This window comes from Embiotoca jacksoni, unplaced genomic scaffold (genome assembly GCF_022577435.1).
Source record: "Embiotoca jacksoni isolate LCO1_2020_lvr unplaced genomic scaffold, fEmbJac1.0.p SCAF_12, whole genome shotgun sequence".
NCBI classification, from domain to species: Eukaryota; Metazoa; Chordata; class Actinopteri; family Embiotocidae; genus Embiotoca; species Embiotoca jacksoni.
In genome coordinates this window covers 7,834,090-7,855,993 of record NW_027185252.1, presented here as the reverse complement: position 1 = coordinate 7,855,993, position 21,904 = coordinate 7,834,090, and the positions used below count along the sequence as shown (strand labels likewise).

The 21,904-nt window shown below is 43.4% G+C and overlaps 1 protein-coding gene across 1 annotated transcript in view; it reads left to right on the top strand.

Annotated features, from left to right (window-relative positions):
* Positions 1-21,904, top strand: part of adam12b (ADAM metallopeptidase domain 12b) — a 79,663-nt gene that overhangs the window by 51,168 nt on the left and 6,591 nt on the right. The window contains 10 exon segments of the mRNA XM_069144543.1: positions 6,197-6,374; positions 9,787-9,876; positions 10,903-11,098; positions 11,203-11,311; positions 11,858-12,056; positions 14,724-14,801; positions 16,776-16,884; positions 17,268-17,406; positions 18,699-18,807; positions 21,255-21,509. Coding sequence (XP_069000644.1) covers positions 6,197-6,374; positions 9,787-9,876; positions 10,903-11,098; positions 11,203-11,311; positions 11,858-12,056; positions 14,724-14,801; positions 16,776-16,884; positions 17,268-17,406; positions 18,699-18,807; positions 21,255-21,509 — 1,462 coding nt within the window.

Sequence of the window (21,904 nt, the reverse complement as noted above, 5' to 3'; positions counted from 1 at the left end):
TTCCTTTTATACTTTATTGTGTATTCTTTGAACGCTTTCTTTCCTTGTAGCTCAGCAGGTGGTGTGTTCCAACAGAGGAGTTAAAAGCCAAGTCAGTAGTTGTAGTAGCAGGAGTAACTTCTTGCTGTGAGGTGATGTTCTTCTTTCTTCTACGTTGTTTTGTTGAACTTTTTGCATTTTTGATGGACTCCTGCCTGCAGCTCTGCTTTCTTCCACGAAACCTTAAAGCTTGCAAAAGTGCAAAAGTACATTGTCTGTCCATTATGTGCGAAAGCAGCATTTCAGTCTCCTGCTCAGAAGTCATGTTTAAGCCTACCGAAGCGTGATGGACAATTATTTAAAAAAAAAAAAAAAAAAAAAAAAAAAAAAATCCCTCTTCTCTTAAAAACAACAGACGTGTAAACGGGGGTAAATATCTTTGTCTTTTGCCCCTCCTTCATAACATAACTGACTAAAAATCCAATTTTAAATGTGCTGTTAGATTAGCCCTCAGCCCATAAAAAGGCAAAGTAGATGGTGATGTATTCTCTTCTTCCCCCTCTGCGATAGCAGCTGCATTAACTGACTCTGCTGCTGGACAGTGAGACAGCACCGTGAGGAGCACAGATTTACGAGGCTCTATAACACTGATGAGATCAAGATCTTTAACGGTGTGCGTTACTCACAACGCAAATGACATATTTGCCTTTCAAACAGTAACGACAGTCAGAAAGAGTCTTGACTAATTGCATTTTGTATAACTGTTGTGCACAGGCAAATGAGTTCCACCCCGGCACACTACACCTGGAGAGCGTGCAGTGCCTTTAAACCAATATTGTCCAGGGAAACCCACACTCTCTGCTCGGCTCATTTCCTGGACAGCAGAGCAGCCGTGTGGTCTCAGCTGTAATAATACACACCTTTGGCGTGGGTCTACTGCAAACAATGATCTGCACATTGGAGTTGTTCCTACGGCAGGTTCATAGGAAACTGCTAGCGTGAACGCGGTTGGTGACTTTCATTTTTTTTATTTTTTTTTTCGACTGAGAATTCAGCACCTTTTTTTTTTTTTGTTTTTTTTTTAAATGCGATTCTGCTTGCAATGAGGGTGCACAAAAATAGAAGTGCATACATGCTCCCACGGATTTAAAAAAAACAATGCACTTAAAATGTATACATTCACCACCTTACTATGAAGAATAGAGTCCTGCATTAAGACAACACTTTCTGTCAGTAAATCAGCTACGTTTTTAGCTTTAAAGGAGAACCATCATGCTGATATTTTTCTTGAATACTGTTTCATGGTTCACAAGACAATTTTTTTTTTTTTTTTTTTTATCTTTTATTGGCCCCTTTGTGAAGCCCCTCACTTCAACCTCTGGCTGAACCAAGCAGCAATCACCCGTGTCCTCTGAAGCCTCGAATTCGGTGTTTTGGCTGTCGCCATCTTGCTAGTTTTGAGTCAAGTGTGACCACATTTGGGCGAGCTAAGGAAGCGCGAGCGATGGGTTTGCCTCCAACCCGAGGAGGCTACGCCTGCCCACCTATCGTGGAAACCTGACTGCACCACAGGCATGTCAATCAAACAAACACGCCCCCAAACATACTGCTTTTTGAGACCTAATATTTAATTAATGCTGGGAGTATTTTCAGAAGGACCGCCAGAAAATGAATAAGAAGGACTGACTTTAGCTTACAACACTATTTTGACTTGTGAAAAAAAAAAAAAAAAAAAAAAAAAAAAAGTTCTTTCATGAGATAAGGTGAATGGGAGTCAACCGGAGCCAGAGGCATTATTGAGCAAACCCCTTGTGGCCCTCGGTGGTATTGCATTTGAACGCACTTTGGCACTGGCCTCAACTCAACTCATCTTGAACCGAGTGTTCAGAGCAGACTGAAACCTGAGCTTTTTTCTCAAAGGAATTACTTTTACATACAGTTATGTACCAAACTTTGGCCACATTTAATATTATCATCCAACATTGTTGCATTATATATACAGCAAAATATGTATAAAAGCATAGAAGGTCCTCTTTAAACTCAACTAAGGATCTCTTTCTTAACTTAATCTTCGATTTCTGCTTATTTAATCACGGCTGTTTAATGTCAGAGAGAAAACAGTGATTTGATTTATACATATTACATTACAGTTCACCAGCAAACCACTCCACTGAAACCTTCTCCATGCTTCCACAGTCAAGTGTCTGCATCACATACCAAGTGAACAGTAAATGAATGTTGTCTTTTCCTGTTCACATAAATTAATTTCCGTTCTCCCCAGCTGAAAGTCACAGACATTCAGCCGACGGCACGAAAACCCTCGCAGAGCATCACAACAGATTTTGCCCTTGATTGTGCGTCTGCGCTCACCCGTGTCTGGACGGGATCCTCCTTTGGTGTATCCGCTCATCGTCATGAAGCACTGCAGCAGGCAACGGGTGACAGAGATATTCTCACAGCATCCAGGCGCTCCCTGTCAGGCTGACACGGCATCTGTTACCAGGATGAAGTGGGCAGCTGTTACCTGGAGGAATGTCAGTCGCAGATTAGCTGTGCAGCTCAATTATCAAAGCCCTGCTGATACACAGTCACTGTCCACATTATACATCAGTTAAAGGCAGATCATTCAGAACAGTTTCTTGGCTCCCGCGGTGGCCGCTCGGAGTGCCCTTTACTTTATATAGTCAGGGCTAATAAATGACTGGCCGTGTCTTCTGTGCGAGTTGTGTTTAATTAGCTTAACCGGGGTTATTTTAAACTTCATCAATAAGACTGCATTAGTTTCTGTTTTTGGCTCATGCTACTAGTAACGGTTTGGGGCCGGAAGTGACCATCTTTGGACGCCCTGGGGAGGAGTGGATTTGACTTGATGGAATTGAGAACCCGAGGACGCCACGCCCGCCCACCCACCTATAGTGAAAACCTGACTGTACCACAGGCCTGCCAATCAAACAGACATGCCCGCAAAAGCACGGCTTTTTGAAGCCTATTTTCTAATTCATGAGTTTAGCTAACAACAGCATAATAACTCGTGGAAATAATGTATTGACTTTGTATTTCATGAGAGATGTTGAATGGGGAGTCTATGGAGCCAGAGGCTTTTTGGAGCCAACCCCTAGTGGCCCTCGGTGGTGTTGCAGTTTAAGGCACTTCCGCATAGGCCTCACTTTTCAGAACCGGGAACCTACGTCCACTTTTATATACAGTCAGTGATATGTCTTTTAACTTTATGTTACCACGGAACCAATTAGGGGGGCTGTACGTTTTTTTTTTTTATAGTGATGATAGTGGACACATGCTTGAACAGGATGGACCCTGCAAACAGGCCAGGCATGAAGTGTTTTTTTGATTAATGTTCAAAGACGGGTATTGTAGAATATACATCAACAGCCAGCAAAAGGCTCAATACTCAAGACACATGCTGTCTTCTGTTTTTGCCCCAAGCAAAGCACAGCTGTATACATACTAATGGGTCTCAGATCTGAAATCAGGTTGTTTTGTTAACGTACGTTTACCCAGTGCATCATTCTAATACGTCCCATGCGGGTCTAATTTGGTCCAAAGAAACCTGATTTTTCTCCGTGAAGAAACCCAGCTGACAACTGTCTCAGCTTTTACCATTAATGCCAGTTTATTGAGAACAGACTCTGTTTACCCATCATGCCCATTCCATCTCCTCTCCTGAAGCATGCCTGTGTTGTGTTATCAGTGGCAAATCCTGCTATTTACAAACAGCTTGGTCTGCATAATCCGTCTACCCCTTGATTCTGTTCGTGGTCTCCACGCGCACGACAGAAGAGCTACATTTTTTTTGTTGTTTGCGTTAAAGTGGTAAAAAGATTCTAACAAGTGGATTATGCGAGTAGACAAGGGTGGACAGAGACGGGTCGGTTGGCTTCTGGTCAGTGAAAGATGAAAGCATCAGACATTCAAAGGTGGACAGTCCGAGTGAAGTGGAGGCAGCAGTTTCACCCAAGGGTGCCCGTTTAGAAGAGGATATTTTTCTGTGTTCTTTGGAAATCTGTGTTCCTTTGGAGAAAAAAAAGAATAAAAAAAAAAGATTTATTTTCCATTGAATGCCTCCACCGTTATCTCCAGCCCCCCCCCCCCCCCCCCCCCAGGAGTACTTCACTGTAGTCAACTAACAGCAGTGAAATACCCATGCAGTTGCAGCAGCCAAATCCCCCTTCGGCAAAGGCAAAGCATTACACATCCCTCCCCCCCCCGCCGCTGTCTAACGCCAGGCTCCACAAACATATTCTGTGTAATGTTGAATTTTCACAAATCTGCAGCGTCAAGCCTCAAGCTTCGCAGACACTCTCCACGCCCCGGTGCGTTTGAAGACCCCAAGTCAGTCTATCGCTGCATAAGTACGTGTGTGACATGTTTCTGTCTGAAGTCGAGCTTTTCATGCGTCCAATCCCAACTCCCTTTCTCTGCGCCACGTCTGCCAATCCTCCACGCTCGCCATCGCTCGCCGCCACCCCCGCATCCTCCATGTGGTCTTTTTGAAGCCTGACGACGTCCCACGACGACTGTGTCAGCTGTGAGACACCCATTTTACACCTCGAAAACCACTTTGCCGCGAACCCTTTAGTGATGTTCTTCCTGTCTGTTCGCTGGCATGAAGGATGGGGTCGAGGCTCGGTTATGTAGCGATCTTCCTCCGGGTCGTAAAACTCTGCTGTATGTCATGTTGCTTTTTATTTTTAGAGCCTTACATTAGGTTTATTATGCACAATGGCAGGTTTAGTAATGTTTCAATAGGAGCCCAGAGTGCTGCACAGTTTTAAAGGAGGCACATTAATAAAATGTCTAGTCCTGGTTCTTAAATATAATGATTTAATATAATATAATGTATTAAGAACTATTATGTGCATCACTAGTTACTTAGTTATTCAGAGTAAAAGAGAATGAATGCCAAAATTCAAATAATATTGAATAGCTGCTATTTGTAACCGATAATGAGACGACAAGCCCCTGGACACGGACATGTTAAATCCTCCCATCTGTCCTACATAGAAGCAAGAAACCCAAACTGAAAAGGACACATAACAACTGCAAATGACTTGTTGCTTTTCGTTTCTTTGTGGTCATTTTGTGCCTCTTTGTAGTCGTTTCTTTAGAGTCATTTCAAGGTTTTCCCATGCTTTCCCCCTGTTCAGTGGCTGTGTGGTCATTTTGTAGTTACTTTTTAGTCATTTAGGATCTTGTTTTAGTCATTTTGAGTCTCTTTTCATCTCATCTCTTTGTAGTTGTTTTGAGGTGTGTTCCACCTCTGGCTAAGCAGCAAGATTTGTATCATTTTTCTGTCTGGTCCGCAATTTCTTTCTTTCCTTCCTTTCTCTCTCCATAGATGTTTTTCCACTCCTTTGTCCGTGCTTCACCGTCTTGTGGTCTATTTCTGTCCCCACTGTGTAGGATTCTGTTTCTCTGCCCTCCCCGTCTTGGATATTATTATTTTGTTTTTGTTTTTCATTCTCGTCTCTCACCATATTCCTCTCTGGTCTTTGGTTTGTAGAGTCGCAGGAGCTCACTCTAGCAGGAGGACAATCCCCTCAGGCTTCACAGCTGTTATTGGCACGTCGCACAGTTTCATCTTTAAAGTCATAACATTTTCCTCCTTTCAATACGAAATTCCATTTCTTTACTCCCTAAATTAGACTTTAGTCAGCACTTCAGGTAAGTGATACTGGGGACTGAAATTAATGCGGTAGAAATTACGTGGTTTCAGGCTTGCTATTTTATCAAGGCTTCGCACATGTGCTCACACACAAATCATCCACATCCAGCTTCCCACTCCTCACTCACTTCTCTCCAGTCAGTTGCTTAAATTGTCCCTCTCTATCTAGGATATGCCTCTTGAAAATGTGTCTGCCAAACAAAATGTTTCTTTGGACATTTGAAGGCCCGTTTATGTATTGTGTAGGATAGAAAAATCTATTGAACTGGAGCACATACAATTTCAGTAGACCATTACATTTTGTGTGTAAAGGCCTCTCGAATGAATGGATCGAACAAAGGTGCGATTGAAGGCTCTGTCCATGTTCTTGCCCAGTGGAATGATTGAGTTCACTTAATTTGAGATCTTTGTGGTTTCTTAGCAGTGAAAGCGCTCATCAAGCAGGATTTTTTTTTTGTGTGCAAGTTTTGTGCAATTTTCATCAGCTGTCATTCCTTCATTTCAGTCAACCTTGTTCTTCCTTTTTTCTTTTAGGTATCCATTCCCAACAGTGTTCAGCACGTGCAGTAAGAAGGATCTTGCTGCGAGTCTGGAGAAAGGCGTGGGCATGTGTTTGTACAACATGCCCGAAGTCAAGGTGCTCTACGGAGGACAGAAGTGCGGCAATGGCTATGTGGAGGAGGGAGAAGAGTGCGACTGCGGGGAGCCAGAGGTAAGAGCAACAACAAAAAGGCCTTCATCCTCACCTGCTCCAGTGGAGGGGATCGGTCTCCAACACTGCGGTTACAATGGGCAGCTCAGCAGAACTAAATGTGAAACCATGTGTGTAAAAAAAAAAAAAAACCAAAAAAATACACGTTTTCAGCCAACCTTCACTTTTGTTAAGTTTTGTGTATCAGGATTCAGAAAAAATTCCCAGTGGGGTCTTTTCCTCAAGACGTCCAAAAAGATTCTCATTTCTACTTACAGTAAGCTGCCCACTGAAATCAATATGTTCAAACCCAAAGCAAGGAAAGACTGGGTAGAAAATGAAAAAGGCAACGAACTTGAAATTCCCCTCACAACAAAAACAGTGGTAACTGTCCTGTAAGCAGTCATCCAGAGCCACTGAAAGTCTAAACAGCTCACTCAGCCCCCCCCCCTCTCCTCCCCGTAACAAACATCAACAAACTTCACATTCAACTTTCGCCTGACATTGATGATTGTGACTTAGAAGTACAGAATCTTGCCGTGCCCAAAAGAAATCCTACAAGTGCAAGCAAACCACCTGAGGCCTCCAATATGAGCGTTTTATTTACATCACACCTCGGCTCGATCTCCCACATGTGCCGCACAGCGCTCCGAGAGGCTGCCACGGTGATGTCATTTCCTTGCTCGAGGCCCATTAATCAAACCACTGTCCAACTGTGTGACAAAGGAAACAAACAAAAGAGCGTAATCGGGTCGAGGGCTGAAACGAGCTTTCTCTGGCTGCGCCGTCCAAACAAATGGACGCACGCATCTCGCTCCTCCCTCGCTTCTCGCTCGCACACAGACTGCAGGACGCCCCGGGAAGTGAAGCGAGAATCACATGATGAAGCGGGTATCACGCCGAGGCAGCAGTATGTCTCGCGGCGCATAAAACCACAGGTGATTTTTATGATGAATATATCACTCACAAACTCCTAAAGTTGATGGATATTAGGTGGAGAAAATAGTGACGACTGCCATGTAAAATGTTGTTAACCAAGAAAGGCTGCACACCTTCTCGTTTGAGAAGTTAAAACCACCAAATAAAGGGAAAAATGATTACTTAAAACATGAAACAGTAATTTTAACTTTCTGATTATTGTTTTATCTATATTATAAATGAACTCTTAAGAGCTCAACGTCTGACTCATTCAGATTGCCAGATTTGATTATCTTCTTCTCAAATCTAATTCCTTATCAAATATCTATTAGTTTTTCTTTACCATTTGCAGGTAACTAAAGTCATGAATAAATAAACCTCAGAGATTCAGATCAGTATTTACCTTTTTGTCGGCTGAGAAGGCGGAAACACGATAGATTTTAGTGGCTGATTTATTTATATTTACAACCTGTAGCTACAACCTTTAAAATGAGATCGCCCGAAGATATGAAACGTTGATAGAAATATGTATCTGATAGATTTGAAAAACATTTGTAGACCACTGAATTTCATGCCATATTTTTCACAAGCTATTTACTCCGGAGATCCTAATGTGGGGCTATTAAGCTGATAATCTTAAAATATTCATATGATAACCATAAAAGTTCAACTTGGAGAATTTCCTGATGTTGACGTGATGAGATCGGCAATATGTTTTCTTCAAAGAGGCTTCACTGCTGGTCCTGTTGAATGACAAAAACACCTGATCCATCTTGCAGTTGTGAAGTGATGTTACAGTGAGATTTAGTAATTCTCCTGAACTATTTAAATCTGACCTGCCGAACAATGGCAGCGCTTTTATTTATTTCTGATTGAAATCATTCCAGTTGATGATTTTGGGTCGACTGTTTATACGCCATGTGATCTAACCCTCTCCGGTGTTTACATGCGGCAACACATTTAACTGGAACTGCTGTGTGATCCCCCCAGGATGAGCTGGAAAATGTTGCGGGGGAGAGGGAAGTCTGGGCCAACTTGCTTGGCCCGCTGCCACCGCGGCCCGATCCCGGATAAGCGGAAGAAAATGGATGGCTGGATGGATGCTGTGCGATATGTGCAAAAGTGATGAAGATAGTGATGAAGAAGTATAGCTTAAATAACACATGCATACTACTTCTAGAAGCAACGAATGAGAGGAGGCGAGCACAAGAAGCCCTTTTTGCTCATGGCACTCTGCGATGCGTCGAGGCGTCCATTAATGTTCAGTTCCTTAAGAGTTTGCATCAAAATCAGACTCCAGTTCAGCATAGACGATGTCATTTTTTTGGAAGTGGAGGGAGAAGCGTATGTTCTAATACTTTTGCTCCGAGGTGAAGGACATACGCAGAAAGACTGCAGCACAGAAAGTAATCTTTTATATCATCTACATGGTGCAATTTTCTTTCCAACCAATTCAAATTTTAATCGGTTTGGGTCTGTTTATTCTGACTGAGGTGTTTGTATGTAGCATTTTCAGTCTGTTTGGACTTTTTAACCAATTTTAATTAACCTCGGCTCCATGTAAACGTGGCTAATGGGTTGGATTATTTAGGTAAGTGGTGTTATGACTATGTCCTCCATCATTTAGATGGTGGTAGGTGGTATTTTAGTGGAGTCATTGTGTTTCACCAACTGTATAATTTACATTTTACATCTCTGCCAGTTTGCCCCTCTGTAACCTCCATGATGTCACCACACAGGGCCAGCATGTTTGATCTGCCGGCCCACTTAGACCAGCAGATGAAAGCAACCTTTTTCTCTCCTCTCTAAACAATAGGCTTACACCAGGGCCAACGGGTAAACAGCCAGACTCATAAAACCACACATCCACTGAAAATAAGATGTCCAACAATCCAGCTGCCTCCATTTCCCGGCCTTCAACACATGTTGAGCTCCTCGAGCAAACAGGCACGCTGTTTTCTGCGCGATTCGTGACACTACTTGCACAAAGCCGGTGACTTTTGCCATTCAATGACAGATAAACATCAGCTTCTCCTGACATATCCTCTATCTTCTTGTTGTTTTCTGCCAGCTGATCTTGTCTTTGTGGTGAAGAAGCTACAATCTTCAAATCCCACTCCCGCTCCTGGCCACAATTCCCTCATAGTTTAACCCATCATCTCCACTAAATCTCTGCGGCGGTCCTTATACACACTCTTTCAAGTGCCACACCTGATTCCTATCTTTTTGCTCCTCTGGCTCAACCACATCCCACTTTTATGGGTCATTGCGTTAAACACGCTCCTCTTGAAACAAGTCCAAAGGTGTCGAGAATTGCCAAATCCAAACCATATGAGCTTCAGTTGATGTCTCCGCTCAAAGGTCTCAAGGTCAGGGCAGGAATCCCCGGACAGGAAGTGTGCTCCCCTGACCTGGACGTCTCGATCTGACGGGGACCAGCTGACAGAGGATCGTCGATGCGGTAATCAGGTCCACATGTTATTCACGATTTTTGTTTTCTTTCCCTCGTTCCTAGGAATGCATGAACCCTTGCTGCAACGCCACCACATGCACCCTCAAAGGAGATGCCGTGTGCGCCCATGGACAGTGCTGCGAAGACTGCCGAGTAAGAGTTTTCCCCTATTCTTCTTCCACTGCGAACCTCCTGATTCCAATTTATATGCCCTCCATGCGTACCATCTAATAGCTGAAAAAGTTCTGAAATTGTATTTTCAAAGCTCTGCTCTTTCTAAAATCTTTTCTAAAAACTCTCTTCATTTTTTGTGAAAGGTTATTAAGAGGCTCATAATAGTGTATAAAATGTAATATCTGGTAGCGCATTCCAACTTTGTCTATTTTACCTCAATAGGCAGGTTTAAATTGAGGGCAAGTTCAAGTTGGATTGCCAAAGATTCGCTTCCACTAATTTCTAGTATCTCTGACGTGGGTTTCCTCACTTTGCAAAGGAGTGTTTGTTGAAGATGATTGAATGTGTTCATTGTGTTTGCAGCTTTACACAGAAGCATGTTTGACCTCAGCATGACTCATCGCGATTGTTCGATGCCCTTCATTAGCACGAGTCTCGTGTTTTTTTTGGGGGGGGGAGGCCTTGCTGTACATGTGTGAATAGATTTTGGATGTGACGACGACCTTGCAGTTTTACATTTCATCCTCACAGTCATCTCCTCTGGTTACCTTTTGTGTAACGACAGCAGACTCACCGGGTCACCGGTCTAAAATAAATGCCTTCATATTAATGTAAAGGCCAGCGCAAGGTTAAGTATGTGGAGAGATGAAGTTTATAAAACACATTAATTGAGGCCTCATCTGTAATATCAGATGCAAAATCCATTACCGACGCTGTCAATAGACAACTGAAAATACTTTTCTTCCTTGGTATTACTTTGCATCACTTTAATACCGTTGATGACCCCGTGTCCACGGCTCCGGTCCAGACTGAAATAGTTCAACCACCACTTCATTGATTGCCATGCATTTCTCTGAAATCATTTATACTAATCCTGTTATGTTTGCATGAAGACATAACGGAACAAAATACAAAGCCCAAAAGGCATGAGCAGACAGATGATGTCAGCAGTGTTGCAAATTGTGTGTGTCTGAGAAAGGCTTACCGTACTGTATGCGCTTACAGCTCAAACCGGCTGGCACGCTGTGCCGAGAGTCCGGTAACTCATGTGACCTGCCAGAGTTCTGCACTGGTGCCAGCCCGCACTGTCCAGCCAACGTTTATCTGCATGATGGGCACGCCTGCCACAGTGTCGAAGGCTACTGTTACAACGGCATCTGCCAGAATCACGAGCAACAGTGCATCACCCTCTGGGGAGCAGGTAAATCTACGCACGAGCTTCACTTTAAAAAATTAAAAAATAAATTCCCCCGTTTAATTCTGATGATTGTATTTTCTGTTTTCCTTGTTTGTCTCTGTGTGCAGGAGCCAAGCCTGCCCCGGGGATCTGCTTTGAGAGAGTCAACTCTGCAGGGGATCCTTACGGGAACTGTGGGAAGGACTCCAAAGGCTCCTTTGCCAAATGCGATGCGAGGCAAGACTGCGCAGCTGCGCTTGATGTGCGAGAGGTGCACAAAAAGAAACTGTGCAAAACAGAACTAATTAGCTTTAAGTAGCGTCATTAGCAATCATCATTACGTTGTGGAATCTGACATGTGATCTTCAAACAAAAGTTTGCACCGTTGAAAAACGTAATTTGAGAAAGATAGCGGCTAATTACGTTCTAAGAAAGTACCGTGCTATTCTTGTCGGCTAATTGTTCTAAAGATCACTCTCCCTTTGGGTGAATTCAGTAATCAAGCTCTTTTGTTAATTGATGTGATTGCGTTAATGACCGGAGGACTGAAGCGAATGCAGCTCTCCTCAGCACTCTTTCATCTTTCTCGACAGCTCCTTATATTTGTCTGTTATTTGACAGACCAGAAGTTGGCTTCTTTAATTAAGAGCTGCAGCTACTATGTGTTTTTTAATGTTTGTCTCTCTCTCTCTCTCTGTGTGTGTGTGTGTGTGTGTGTGTGTGTGTGTGTGTGTGTGTGTGTGTGTGTGTGCGCGCGTGTGCGCGTGTGTGTTTTTTATGCAGGGATGCAAAGTGTGGTAAAATTCAGTGTCAGGGTGGGGCCAACCGGCCGGTGATCGGAACCAATGCCGTGTCCATAGAAACCAACATCCCTCTGCAGGAAGGAGGGCGTATTCTGTGCCGAGGAACTCACGTTTACCTGGGCGATGACATGCCGGACCCCGGACTCGTTCTGGCGGGCACAAAGTGTGGCGACAGCATGGTGAGCGATCCGTGTATCGTGTTTGTCTCTCTAAACTCAATTAAAAAAATTTTTTTAAAAAAGGATTCAACATTAGCTCTCGCTAACGCACGGCGGGCTTTGTTTAAATGTCATATTGGCCATAAATGCGTCGGCGTCTGTCATCCAGAGGACATCACCGTCGCTATTTTGTGACGGTTCACCATGTTATTGTTTGTGTTCTGTCATTAGCCTTTTACCTTCCTTTCTATTGCCGTATAACCACGGGAGGATGCAGCGGCACTATTTGTCCTTTCTTAACATCTCAAAAGTCTTGACAACCGTGTGAACCTGCCGTCGTATTTCTTTGAACACGGAGAGGTTGCCCTTCCTAAAGAAAATGGCTCATGAAGTTAACTCCTGAGTGAGTGCAGTCATCCATTTGCACACTTCATTTTATTAGTTGTACCTCTCAACTTTTCTTCTTTTATGCGCTGCCCTCAAAACCTCTCTGACCACACCGGTGACATCAGCTTCTTGTTCTGCCAAGCAAGAGGCCTGGAGCTCTGGCCTCTGAGGTCGTCTCTCCAAGTTCCGAGTCCCGTATAAAGGACAAGCTGGTTGTGAGAGCACAAGATATACTGTAAGGCTCATAGGGCAGAGTCAACTGCTTACTCCACTGCTCCATATCAATAAATGAATAGGTAAACATTAAAAAAATTTTGAAGCAAATCTACAGGCGAGGCAAGTTTATTTGTACAGCCAACAACAACAAGCCAATTCAAAGTGCTTCACATAAAACCATTAAAAGCATCAAAACATAAGGCAAAAGAAAAGGACATTTAAAAACAGTTAAGAGTGCCAGTACAGACTTTTGACATTAGAAATTCTCAACATAGAATTTCATTGCTGGGAAATGGCATCCTTTCCCTTTATTTGCGGCCTCCATAACTCTCCTCATGTTAACAGGTGAAATGTTGTTCAGGCGCACCTTCACCAAGGCGTTAATGCTAATACCTGCGGAATCTTCCAAGCGCCAACCATTTTCGTTCTCCATGACGGAAATGTATAAGAGTTCTGGACACGCAGGACATGAAACTTTCTCTCCATTTCCTGAAACGCTGACAATATTACACAAGTTTCAGCTCCTGGCCTGAAACTGGTGGCTCGAGTCTTTGTGGGTGAAATTTGTCTGAAGGTGTGACGGCCGGGTTATGATGGTGAATAACTAGTTTGTGTGGAGTAGTTGAAATATTCAAATATTATCCCCCCCCCCCCCCCCCCCCCCAAAAAAAAAAAAAAACGGAAAACATTTACATTGTTGTGTTTGTTGGTTGTACGTCTACAGAGTCTGAAATATGAGGGTGGATCAACAAGTTCAGAGACTGCTCCTGTTGCAAGCCATACTTTTTTACTTAGTTTACTAATTTGCGTCAACATTATTAGTTGAGCGAGTTATACACGCTTTTGTGTTCACTGCTGCGGACACATCTGTGATTTCACCACGGACCTTCAGAACATGCACCAAATTTTCTGTTACATTTTTTTGGGAAAGAGAATGAAGTCTCTGGGGGGGGGTCATGTCATGTTGGCGAACCGAAGTGCCACCAGGAGCAGTCGCTGAACTTATTAGCCCTCGCAGCTGCATAACGAATGAAGAAAAAGAGAAAGAGAGAAGTTCAAACCCTGGATCCTCTCTCACCTTTGCACAGCTGATCGAACACGGCGTGAATGTCACTTCCCCGTTTTGGAAAATTACAAAACCTCTTGGACTCAACCTTTTTACATTCTAATTTTGCGAAGGTGTTCGGGGCGGGTTTCCTCAGCTTTTTGACCATCTTACAAGCAGGTAAGTATCGACCCAGGTGATTGGGTCTCCCATTCCTGCAGGTCCTCATAATCTTTCTCCAGTTACCTCAACAAACTCGCGCTCGGTGCTGAGCTGCTTTCGTGTCCCTTTGAGCTTTGTGTGCAAAATGGCCCCTCAGCCATGTTAGTTCGTCTCCTGGTTACAGTGTCCAAGGTCACGAGTTAGCGCCTCGCATCGTCTGGAAATGTTGATGGCCTGAAGGTAGGTGTTTGTCAGGGGCCTTTGTTCTTCTCAAAAAAGGGTTTGTACTTTCCACGCCAATCAGGGCATTAAGTTGGCAGCGCGTGGCCCGAACAGCAGTGGCAGTTTCAGGAAGAAAGGAGCTCAGATCTGCTTGCCTAAGGCAGGCCGAAATAAAAAAAAACGGCCGGCAGCTGGCTTTTTCCAGTCCCGTGTTTTTGTTTGTTCTAAAATATGCACAGCGTTGTGTTCCTCGTGCGTCTCCTCCTCCCGCACTGCATTTGAGGTTTGGGATTTGTGTGCTGCACTTACACCCGAAAGAGAAACCGTTCAATTTGATCTCCACCAAACATCCCTTTGCTGTATTTTTGAATTACAATTATTACTTTTTGAATACAACTTAGTACAAAGAAGATGCATGAAGCACATTGCAACTGCACGGTCTCCTATTTGCATAAGAGATTAGTATCAGGCATCAGCCATGTACGTGCCACTTTATGGTACAGACGCTAAACCTTGTGCACACACAAGACAGATCTTATCCAACTGCCGTGGAAGTGTAAACATTGATTCTTCTGTCTTGGTTTTTGTGTTCATTTTCAATCGCTCGACAGTTCTGCACCCCCTAAAGCGCTTAATCACGCGTTTCTCTTTTGTAGGTGTGCCTGAATCGGCAGTGCCAGAACATCAGTGTCTTTGGTGTGCATGAGTGCTCTGGGAAATGCAATGGACGTGGGGTGAGTGCAAAGTACCCATTAGCTCAGTATTTAGTGTTAAATTATGCACTGTAGCCTGTGAGGACTCTGTATTTATCAATTTAGTCACTTCAGGAGCAGCTGAACACTCAGGTAGCCGCCTTTATTCGACCCTGTGATTGCGAGCAACAGCAGAGCAACAGTGTATTTACAGTGTGCAGCCCGAGAGTTACGGCAGCTGCTCCTTTGCTGTACGATCAATCTTCATTGTCCCACCGAGGTTAAATCAATCCCGTTTAACAGCATCATTTAGGGTCTACTTAAAGTCTTGTCTATCATCTTTTGACTACACAGAGAGAGAAGACCCAGTGTAGCACAGCGGTGGGGAGGGAGGGGACCCCAGAGCTAATTCTGTTGCAGTATCAAAGTACCACTTTCTGCTCCGAGATAATCACCTTTCTCTCTCAGCATATCTTCTCAATAATTCAACAAAGGGGTGCTTTTATGTTTTATTTACTTTGTTTAGCTCTGTGAATCAAACATTCACCACAGGCTAGATGAGCTTCCAGTAACCAGTGATCTTTGCTGTCAATTATCGCAACTTAAAGCGCAGACATGATGTGCAATGAGAAAGTTTTTCTTTTACATTTTTTTTGTTTTATTTTTATCATCTCATAATTCATTAAACATCCCTGAAACAAACATGCCGGTCAATATAAATAACATTCTGATGCCTAATAGCAGACAACAACAAAAAAATACTAGCTGGCTGTTGTTTGGCTCACGGAAACAAAAATAATCACATAACAGTTTTGCGAGAGAATTTGAGAGAAATGTTTTTCCATAAAGTGTCCAAACTTTATCTACATCTTCCAGTCTGCAGAAATATCTGCCAAAACAATTTGTCTGCCATTTTGTCAAACACCTCACGCAGTACGAGACCTGACTGGAGAAGAGGAAATTGTCTGAATTTACTGTTGGAGTTTGTTAGAATATCTTTTGCCTGCAAGTCAACTCATATTAACTTTATTCAGGGACACTTGTATCAGTTTTTGTTGCATTTTAAGTAGGTTCAGAGGATGTCTCTCTTTTTTTTCCGTTCCAGATCATCTAAACGGTCAAAAAGTAAAATAGATCATCAGTAAAATTATATTTTCTGATGCAGCAATCAAATACAGGGATATTAAAAAAAAAAAAAACGAGCATCAAGCCTGATCATTCTGTGCACATCAAATATGACATTCAGTGACTGATTGAGGTTCCATCTTATTACCATTTCTAATATACAAGATATCCTTAGACTGTATAAATTATTTATGGATTTTTCAAATGAGCGTACACCGGATATAATCTGTCTTTGCATCTTCAGCTCAACAGGATTTTAAAGAATTAAGAGCCTACGCACATTTTCCAGTTACATTTTTTTTTTTTTTTTTGTAAATTGACATAAGATGTGATTCGGATGTAACCCTTTGCTTCTGAGAAAATGAACAGATTGCTTGCGTTTGAAGTGTTTCTTCATGTTGTAGCGTTTCCCTTCGCGCACACATAAAAACTCCCCCAAATCATTTCTCCCTCCGAGAGCCTTTTAACCCCGTCACCCAGCGCCAAGGAGTGTCCATGGCCCGGAGGCAGGGAAGGCACTTGACTGTGCGTCTGTGCTAAATGTAAATCCCCCCACAGCTGCACAACTCCCTCTGCACCTCCCTCTTCCTCGTCCTCCTCCTCGCTCCCTCCAACTGACAGCTGGACTGCGTTACCTCACCAGGGAATCCTCCTGGATCAAACTTCTGCTCTGGAAACCTGAGGCTTTACAGGACGGACTCTCCCATGCACATGTTTTATCTATTATAGGTCTCGCACACACATGCAGTCAGTGTCCTCTTATTTTGAAAGACTGAGTGAATGAGAGTGGTTTATTTGCTGATAGATCTGAGGGCGTTCGATGGCATTTGATGCAGACAACGAATTGCCAGTAATAGCGTCTGATATCCAGTCACACTGTCTTGTTTACAGGTGTGCAACAACAAGAAGAACTGCCACTGCGAAGCACACTGGGCCCCTCCATTCTGTGAGAAAGACGGCTTCGGTGGGAGCATTGACAGCGGCCCAATGAGACTGGCAGGTAGCGTGGACAACTTAATCTGTATCCTCACTCATGCAGACAAAGAGACAGCCACACTAACTCAGAAACAAGCGAGAGCACAAACCTCCGGCAGCTGCACCTTGTACATCTCTTTCTTGCGGAGTCAGGTCAGGATTGATGTTTGCTTTGGAGCAAGCGAAACTTTCCGAGAACAACACAACGCTCTTTTCACACAGTAAAGCATCAAAATGGTTCAGACTGTAGTTTTAAGACAGGAGTGAAGAGCAGGAATGGTCAGAGAAATGTGTACTGTGTTTGCTGACCGTGTGGCCTAGCTGTAACGGTCTTTGTCCTGTCATTGTTCTGTGCTGTAGATGTGCGTGTGTGTGTATTAATGTGCGTGTTGTCGTATATGGCATCAGCCGACAGTGTGCTCGTTACTGTGGCAATCCTGGTTACCCTGGTCAGCCTGCTGGTAGCCACGGCAATCGTCTTTCTGAAGAGGAAGACTCTGCTGCGCCTCCTCTTCACCAGTAAGAAGAGCACACTGGAGAAACTCAGGTAACGTGTCTCCCCACGAACTCAAACGGAGAAAACGGCGAGCTTTGAGACGGCTGCAAACCAAAAATAAACTCGGGGAATTGGAGTTATCAGATTAACGTCACCGCTTCTTGTCCCAGCTCTCTTCTTTTCAAGTGAAATTAAGTCAATTTAATTCTGTAAATTATTGATATCAAATCTTTTGAAGTAACACCACAGTTTGGCCTCCGTTTTATTTTCTGCCAACACAAGTCAATACTTTTTATTGATTTTTAACTCTCTTGTACTAGTCTGTGTGTACATAACAATTCACAGTCGCAATATTTGTTTTCATGTAGAATACAGAGTTTCTGATTCTAGACAATTAACGAATTAGTAAAAACTTGGGGAAAAAAATGCATTTTGTTATTATGAGGACTAAATAACATACTTCTTTTTAGGAAAATGACAAAACACAAAATAAAGCTTTATCAATATATCCAGAACCTGTTTAAATTACAATTAAAACGACCTAAAACTACTACAGATAATTTGACCAAATAACCAGCGTTTACTGAAAGCTCGGGAACACAGAACGAAGTGGTTGTTGTGTTGAAAGGATTTCGTCCCACCGGTATTTCAAAGGTCAATGAAGAGCATTCACATTTTAAGTCTAGTCAATTATGTATTTAACCCGGAAGCTATTCATTTATTTTGTAGGACTGATGTTTCACCAGGGAAAAGTATAAACAATTCTAATCATCTTTTTCATTAACCCTAAACATCATATTTGCAGAGCTTCACAGGGATATTTGAGCTCAAAGTTTGGCCGTCCCACACGTGGACAAAAAAAAAATCAGCAGATTGAAGTATTTCTGTGCATAAAGACCCAATGAGCCAAAATCAAAGTTAGTGTTCAGAAAAAAAAACATCCTTGGATAATGTTTTTGAAGAGTTTAATGCCAAACAGTCTGAGCTGTGACTGTCTAAGCTCATCTGCTTCACCAGTACTGTGATGGTGGTGTTTGATCACATTTTATTGACAGTCGCCTGGAAACATAAACAAGAAACCTATTGACTCGGATGTTGCCAGAAAGTCTTTTTCTGAAGCTTTTAAGTTCTTGTTGATGAGTCCTATTTTAAGTACAGAAGGGAAAACGGGCCTGTCGAGATGAGAAACACCCCCCAAAAAAAAATTCAAATTTCTTATCTTCCATAACTTTTCCTAAAACCTACCAGAATATACCAGAAATTTAATGTCAATATAGCCGTCAAAACAAACTACAGATTGGACCTTGAGGTTTTTTTTTATTTTTTTTTTATTGTGCTCATAGATCTGTGGAAGCCAGCAGGCCAACGAGCCCCATCAGGGCCGAGTCCATGTACAGACCCACACCGCAACGCAAGCCTCCGCCCAAACCCTCCGGGGCCAACATGTATAAAGTGAGTCACTCCACAAAGTGTCTGTTACAGTATCTGTCAAACATCTGGCTCCGTGTGTATAGTAGTGTATAGTGCACACTGTATGTTCATATGCGGCCATATATTTACCGTAAGTGAGTGTTTGCGTGCTCACTTCTGTCGCGCGCCATTTCTTTTCTTTTCTTTTGTGATGACATTTTGTCGGCGCACTTGACGAACCTGCAGCCGGGCCCCGGCGCCGAGTCGTCACGCTTCCCGGCTCGTTGATAAGGCGGGGTGACTGATTCAGCCTCGCTATATCTCGCTCTGGAACAAATATTAATTACAGTGTTATTGTTGACGGGATGCACCGAAACTCTAATTGAGAGATTACTCTATTTAAATGAGCCTCAGTGTGTTGGTGGTTGAACTCCCCCCCCCCCTTTTAATATCTGTTTGTATAAAGATTTGGTTTTATTATGCGATGGGAGCAGAGTTGATTGATTCAGGCAGAAGAAGAAAATAGGTTTGGTTTGTTTGTTAGGAATGATAAGCACAGTGGGGGAGATTACCTGCCATTTGTTGTCTGTGTGACAAAATAACCTGCATTCGTGTGCATGAGTGTGAGCCTGCGGATCTGACTCGTGTTTGCACTCGCCTCTTATCGGCAACAACTGTGTGGAAAAGTTAGATCTAATATCATAATTGAGTGTAAAAAGTTCATCCAGTTTATCTGTAATAGTTGAGCGTCCACCGGAGCGACTGTTTGAAACGGCCCGTCCGCTCTTATTACTGGGACAGCTTCAGCCAGCCGACGTCCAGATGTCAGTCAGCATCACAGCAGCACTCTTTGAATAGCATTGTGTGAATTGTGTGTGTGTGTGTGTGTGTGTGTGTGCGTGCGTGCGTGTGTGCGCACGTGCGTGTGTATGTGTGTGTGCGTGTGCGTGTGTGTGTGTGTGTGTTGTCCAGCAGCCAAATCCTTTCTGGCCATTTTAGGTGTTATTGGTTTGTTCTGGAGCGGAGCAGGCGAACAGCTGGTCAGGACATGTGGTCAGACTTCTGGCTTTCACAATTTGCAGAACGTCATATCTCATAATGTTGTTTTCCACTTTTATGACCGACTCTGACATCAGCTTTTTCAAACTAATGAAAGTTTTATGACCTGAGGTTGAATTTTACTTTTGATGCCATCCGCTACACCTCAATATCTCATATCAGCGTTTCATCTATCGTTACACAAGATTAGCACTGCAAACTAATGACTGTTTTTAATGATCATTTAATGCGCAGAACATTTGTTTGATTAATCCAGAGGCCATTTGAGACCAAAGATTTGCGACAAGGTGATTTTGAAACTTGCAACTGCTTGCATGTCACCGGACCGCAACATTCAGGGACCTGCCAGTTTAGATTAAAGAAATAAAACCGGACGATGTAACATCTCCTCGGTAAAGACCCTTTGTCCGTTTTACCGTCTAGCTTTTCGGGCTTTTTCATATCTGGATTTAATTTGTAGCTTCTTAAGACGTGAATGAGGACCGCAGCGCTTTGCGTTTTTAGCCGTGATGATACGCTGAAAACATGAGAGAGTTGAGAATTCGGAGCCGCCTGTGAGTGTTTTAATGTAGTTATTCAGGAAGCTTGTGCAAATGTATGCCGCGAACTTGAGACGGGATACTGGCCACAAGAAGTGATCCCCTTTTTTATTTCAATCAGCTGACGGCTTGTCACCGAGGTGACCGGCTGAGTTTGCTGCGAGCTAATTGGCTGTTGAAAGAGGCGCCGTGTCTTATGAAACTGCCCGTCGGAGACCCGACGAGCTGAGTCTCGGGCAACACCGTCAGCTGGTTTTGAGTCGAGCGGACAAAGGGCCGTCTCAGTCCGCCGCAACCGCCCTGCAATATTTTCAAATGGCTTCACGTCACGAATGTTTGATCTGAGCCGGGTTTAATAATCATTTAGTCTCCGAGGTTGTCAGAATGCAGTGAAACGTATTCATCACAAGTCCCCATCTTTTTTAATTCAATGTCTTTTTTGTTGTTTTTTTTTTTGTTGTTGAATGGATTAAAAGACCTGATTGTCAACACCGAACGGATGCACACGCGTCACACTTCTCTGTCTCAGCTGCTGTTGAAACAGTTGAAATGTTTGAAAAAAAGTACGATTTTTCTGAAAAATTTCCTATTTTGAATATTGAATGAATGCTTAGAACCATTCGGGGATAAAAAAAAAAAATAAATAAACCCATTGACGCAGATACGTGACCCGACACAGTCGCGTCCAAACGCTTCAAAAATGCTGCTGGAATTTACAATCATATGAAACCAAAAGAAACGCATTCCTCACATTTCAGAAGCTGCAACGAAGCCCCGTTTTTTTTTTTTTTTTAACACGTCACATTTAGGAAAAGCGCGGGCGCGAACTCTGGATTTTCTACTTTTCCTGGTCGGGGCTCCCGGACAAATGATTTCTCGTCCTCTTTTCAGCCCGCTCTCCCGAGCTCTGCAGAGCCTCTCCTCCCTCCGCACAACTTCCACTCCCACAGCCTGCGCAGACTGCCCCTCTACCAGCCCCTGCACATCAGCCACCCCACGCCGGCGTCTCTGAGCGCGGGCCAGCCCGCCCTGCCTCCTCCGCCCGCCCACCGCAGAGCCCTGCCCGCCCACACGTCCCTGTCGCCCCCTCGAGTGCCGCCTTTCCTCAGCCTGCCGCGCCAGCCGCCCTCGTGCAGAGTGGACCAGGTCAGTTTAAAAGAAATGTATACGTTTTTTTTTGGTTTTTTTTTCCTGAAAACACAAAACTCCGCAAGCGCATAACTTTGATCTCCACAACACAATAATTCATCAATTCTACAAAGTTGTGTTGCTTTTACTGTGACGTAAATTGTCTGCAATAGTTGAAAACGTGAATGTATTTTTATTTTTTATTTTTTTTGACCGCAGCTTTAATGGACCGTCCATACGGCAGAGCCCATTAAATTCAACTTGTGTATATTTTACCGTACATTACTTCTGACTGTTTTCTAAACCACGCCGCACGTTCCTACATTGATTTTTCCACGATATCAAAGCAGCCATCCGTTCGTTTTAACAGGGTGTTGAAATAACCTGCGGAGACTTCAGGCTTGTTTGAAATA